Source organism: Aethalodelphis obliquidens, unplaced genomic scaffold (genome assembly GCF_003676395.1).
Source record: "Aethalodelphis obliquidens isolate GAN/ISIS:26980383/991018 unplaced genomic scaffold, ASM367639v1 scaffold78, whole genome shotgun sequence".
NCBI classification, from domain to species: Eukaryota; Metazoa; Chordata; class Mammalia; order Artiodactyla; family Delphinidae; genus Aethalodelphis; species Aethalodelphis obliquidens.
In genome coordinates this window covers 2715369-2720875 of record NW_020838022.1, presented here as the reverse complement: position 1 = coordinate 2720875, position 5507 = coordinate 2715369, and the positions used below count along the sequence as shown (strand labels likewise).

The 5507-nt window shown below is 48.4% G+C and overlaps 1 protein-coding gene across 1 annotated transcript; it reads left to right on the top strand.

The window, feature by feature from the left end:
- The first annotated feature begins 1906 nt into the window (after positions 1-1906).
- On the top strand, positions 1907-2737 carry HAPSTR2 (HUWE1 associated protein modifying stress responses 2). Its single transcript, XM_027092427.1, has one exon. The coding sequence runs from the start codon at positions 1907-1909 to the stop codon at positions 2735-2737; it is 831 nt and encodes a 276-aa protein (XP_026948228.1).
- The last annotated feature ends 2770 nt before the right edge of the window (positions 2738-5507 follow it).

Below are 5507 nucleotides of genomic sequence, written 5' to 3'. Positions count from 1 at the left end.
CTCTGCCTTCTTGGGAGTTTTCTTCTACAATTTTTTTTTAACATAGGAGAATGAGAAACGTATTCCTCCTTTTTGGGCTGATCTTAGGTCTTTTGCCTCATCCCTCGTTTATGTAAATGAGAAGAGTCCAATTACACGTATGGAAAAAGGGTTTAATGAATCGTGAAAAAGCCCGGTTTGCAGAGAAAGGGCACAATCCCTTCTTCTTCTTCTTCTTCTTCTTCTTCTTCTTCTTCTTCTTCTTCTCTTTTATATTTAACTTAGAAACATGTATATCTTTCAAGAAAGATGAAGCTTAATGTTTATATCATTTTTATATACTAATTTTCATATTTGGGAATTATTAAGCATATTTTGCTAGAAGATTTAGCTTCCTTTATCTTTGGAAGGCTTTCTGGAGACTTAGCAAATATTCTACAACAAAAATTGCAAAACTTTTTTTCTAAAATTAAAAAAAATTACTTTGGTTCCTCCTATTTTTGCTGTTATTCTTAGCTTAGTGATTTTTCTTAACACAGTTTGATCTGGAATTGTCTGCAATGAAAAAAGGACTGCATCATTACAAGGGGTTGTAACTGAACCCAAGGAAAAGACTTCAGTATCACATACAGTTTTAGCTCAATTTTGGTATTCTTATGGTGTTTTAAGTAGCTAGAATTTTTGGAGTGTTGTAAATTAGGTAAACTTTTTTTTTTTTCTTTCCTAAAAGGCACTGAATTTTACACTGGAGCAGAAAATCCCGCGTTTGGGATTTCATTTTCCTGTTTTCTTTCCTCTTACTTCTTCATCCTGGAATTTTCAGTAATTGAAAGTAAACCACAAATAAAACCCCCCAACCCATTTCTTTTTTATGACAAAAAACCTTGAAAGAATATGAGGGGAAAAAAATCAATGCCATTTCTGACCGTAACTCTTAGAATTTGATAAGTATGCAACTAGCCTGGAAGAGGCGCTTTACAGGGACAGCAGTAAAGTTCTAGATCACGACTGGAAGTGCTTTCCGGAGACCTAATCCAACAACCTTGTTGGGCACTTGGGGAAACTGAGGCCTGAAAAGCGGGGGAGGGGGGGCCGGGGGGGAAATGACTGATGTGATTTTTTTTTCCTTTACAAAATTACTGCTACGATCCACGGAAAACACTTTTCCTGGGCACCTACTGTGTGGGGGGCATTGCTGGGATTCAGACTGCCTGCCTATTCACGAGGGCCGTGCTCTTTCCACTCTAACCCCCGGCCTTCCCGGATCGGCGCCCTGGATGTGATCGACACCATGAAGTTGCCCCATAATCCTCTCTGGCAACATAGGATGTAAAATTTGATCAGCTCATTGGATGAAGCCGACAAGTCTCAAAAATGTGTGAAAAGGGGGCCAAGCGGTAGGCAGGCGCCGCGTTGAGGCAGCGCTCCAGCCGGCCCCCCTCCGAGTTCCCAGAGCGGCAGCCGCGGCGGAGCGGGGGTTGGGACCGAGCTGCGGGGCCGCGGCGGCGGCGACCGAGCGGCCGCGGCAGCTGCGGGGAGGCCGCGGCGCCGTTGGGGGGCCGTAGGAGCGGACCGCAGGGCCGGAAGGGGGCAGTGAGGCGGCGCCCGCGGCTGCGGAGTTATCTCCGCGCCGTAGCCGGGGGCCGGGCCGGGCCGGGCGGGGCGGGGCGGGGCGGGGCGGGGCGGGGCGTGCACCAGGGCCGCGGGCGGCGCGCGCCGGAACAGTTGGCCTCCGAGCCCCGCCGCCCGCTCTCCCGCCCGCCGGCGCACGCGGAGGAGGTGGCGGTGGCTGAGGCTGCTGAGGCGCCGGCGGCGGCTGCAGAAGGAGGAGGGGAGCTCGGAGCAGGAGGTGAGGTGGAGGTGGAGGAGCAAGAGTAGGCGGAGGAGGAGGCGGCTGTAGCGGAGAGGAGCGGCCAGAAGAAGGAGGATGGAGGAGCAGCCGAAGGAGGGCGAGGCCGAGGGCGAGGAGCACTGGTTCTCTAAGTGGGAGCGCCAGTGCCTGGCCGAGGCAGAGCAGGAAGAGGAGTTGCACCCCGATATGCAGGAGGAGGCGACCCCTGAGGCGGCGGGGCTCAAGAGCGAGAAGCAGAAGCTGTGGCACCTCTTCCAGAACTCAGCTACCGCTGTGGCCCAGCTCTACAAGGATACGGGGTGCCAACAGCCAGGACTCTCCTTGTGGGACCCCTTCCAGAGTGCGGCCATGGCTGTGACCAGCCTCTACAAAGAGAGCGGGGATGCCCACCAACGAAGTTTTGACCTGGGCGTCCAGGTTGGCAACCATCGTCGCGTCAAAGATGTGCTGGAATGGGTGAAAAAGGGCCGGAGCACCATCCTTCGAGAAGATCTGATTAGCTTCCTGTGTGGCAAGGTGCCCCCCGCGACTCTGCCGCCGCGCACCCCGAGGGCGCCCCCGAAGCCACCCGCCGGGGCCCCCAGCCAGGCCGCGGCCACCGAATCCGGCTCGTCGGTGGACGTTGACCTGCAGCCGTTCCACGAGGCCATCGCCCTGCACGGCCTCAGCGGTGCCATGGCCAGCATCAGCGTGCAATCTGGAGCGCCCGGCTCCCCGCCTCAAGGCAGCGGTGTGGCCGGCGACGGCCACCGAAGAAGTAGCTTCCTCGAGGACAGCTCGAACCCCATCGACTCCGAAGAAGTGGCCCTCCACCTGGACAGTGGGGGGACCCGCAAGCGCACCTCGGCCCAGTGTGGTGATGGCGACACAGACTCCCCAACCCACAAGCGCAACCGAATGATCTAAACTGATCTAAACCACCTCGTGGGTCGCCAGCCACCATATTGCTCGGCCATCAACTTGCTCGTCAAAAGGGTTCTTGAGACTGTCTCTTCCTTCTCTAAGTTAAACAAAGAGTTCTATCAGTTTGCCACAAAGAAACTTTAAAAGTATACCAGGACAGGCATCGTTATGATTCTGACTTTCCCAAAAATATAATACTAGCAGAGAACAAGTATAATGTAGTAGTTAGCAAGACCGTTTAATGCAGAAGTATCCGGTCAAGCGGGAGCTTGGTTTATCTTGTTCACAGTTATATTTCTTAGCATCTGGCTCAGTTGCTGGTGCTTAATAAATGTTTGTTGACTGAATAAATGTGACCTTATTTAAAAGTCTTAAAGGGGAAGGACTAACAGGTGTTTGCTTGGTTATAGGATACTTTTATCCTTTATTGTTTGGTTGGTTGTTTGCTTTAACCGTTTTTGTTTTGTTTTGTTTGCCAGTTCAATTACATGTTATCAAAATGAAAAACTTGATATTTTTGTGAAATCTGGAGTTTTCCATTTTTGCTCCACTGTACCATGCATCTAATTTCTAGAAAGAAACTGCAAGGTGTACATATTAGCCTGTGAGTTTTCTTTTTTAAAATAGTCATTTTGGTGATTATGTGATGGGGTAAAGTGCTATGATGGTTGGGCAGGTAATACTTGCTATTGAGTCAATTTAATGCTCTTTTTAGGAATATTAAGCCAACAATTGAGAGCCTGAGATCAAAGATGGCATTCCTGGTGGTGGTCCTTTTTCTTAGGGATATAAAAAGTTCCTTTTTCTGAAGTTAAATCTTTTTGGTGATTTCTGTTTTGAAGTGGAAGCCGAAGTAGAATGAATTTCTGGGTTTTACTTAAGGGTATAGCATGATATAATTAAAAGAGCATGAGCTTTGATATTAAAAGGATCAACAGTAGAATCCTAGCCCCACAGATTCACTGCATGATTTTGGGCAAATCACTTAATGTCTATTGACCTCAGTTTTCCATCTGTAAAATGGAACTATGTGTCTCCTGAGGTCGTTGTGAGGGTAAGATGAAGTCCATATTTTAAGTACCTAGCACAATGCTTGGCACCTAAAGCATTAATGTTCTCCCTTCTCAATAAATAAAAATCAGTAAAACATTAAAATCCACTACATTTTAGAAAAAGCAGAAAAATAGATCAACTTAATCAGTAGAATCTCTGGGTTTGAGTTGGAAACTATTGTTATATAGTTGAAACTTGCCTAAATATCCCAGATCTTGTATTAATTATAAGTGTGTTTAGCTCATGAGTTCTCAGGATCATTCCTCTGGATGTTAGGGCAGACTTTTAGTTCCTAAAATTGCCTGAGGGATGCACCTTGCAGCTGGAGTAGTGAAAGATCTACCTCCTCTGGCCTGAAAGAATATGAGAAGCCGGGTAAGGACGGAAAGGGTGTGGAAGTGCAAGTCCTAGGGACACCTAAAAGGCAAAAGTGCTTCTGAATAGGGGTGAGGTGGAGTAGAGGTGATGAAAGGGGTAGACTGGGTGGGGTGGGGGGTGGAGGAGGTGGAAGTGAGGTTATGGAAGGGATGGGGGGAAGTTAGAACGTGCAAATCTCCCCAGGCTCTCCCTAAACCAGTGCATAAAATAGCAATAGTATAAATAGATGAGTAATACCTTGCCCTTAGGTTCACATCAAAGAGTTGTTTCTGTTTTTATTGGTGTGACCTTTGCAATAGATTTGTAATTGAATAAGTGCATTGAAATAATACAACAAAGTGAATTCCCTAATAGAATAAAAACTTGCTATTGAGGCACTCCACAAGTACATACTGAGGCACCATGCTAGGCCCCAAGAAGGGATGTTAAAAAAACAAAAACAATCCTTATGCTCACAGAGCACATCCTGGCTTGGAAGATAAATTAATGTAGTCCAGAAAGCACTTCTGATAGTATGCAAAGCACCGAAAGGCTATGCAGAGGAATTCAGAGGCCAGAGGCCTTCCTTACCAAGAGGGTCACAGCTTCTGGAGGAGGTGGCATTTGAACTGGTGCCCAGAAAAATAGGAAGGGAGGGCATAGGGGATACTAGCAGGGGAAGGATATCTAACAAAGTTTGAGAAGGAGGAAAACAGTAAACTGGGTTCAGGGGGTCACAGGTGCTGGGTAGGGGGAGGCAGGGGCCAAAGTAGAGGGGGTCTCAAATGCCCGGCTCAGTACTTTAGATTCTGTCCTGGGGCAGGGGGGTGACACCATCCAATCTGTGCTGTAGGAAAATTGGTCTGGCAGGATGCCTGGTTGTCCAGCGCTGACACACTGGAGCAGGGTATAACCAGGGTATCCCTGTTGGACGCTCTTTACTGGGGATGTTGCCATTTGGTTAACCAGGATTGTGGCGATATTTAACTTGACGGGGCTTTCTCTGGGAAGCCTTTGCTCACTTATACCCTCCCACACTTCAAACCATACCAGGTAGGAAGCACCTTCAGTGTGTGTTCTGCACTGCTTCTAGGCTGAGAAAGCCTTCAGTTCCAGCTGCAGAATCTCTTGGGGGCTAGTCTTGAAGTAACAAAGTAGCCATGCCTCTTATCATTCTTCTGCTGCTTGTCTTTGAGAGCCCTCCTCCAGGGAATCACTGGGGCATTCGGGCTGCAAGACTGGCTGAGCCACCGCAGCAATTTTAACAGGTAGGTATAGAGAGTTGTAAGAGGGCATGTCAGTATGAGGGCAGGGACCTCATTTGTCTTGTTTCTTTCTGTAATCCCCAGAGCCTAGCAGTGCC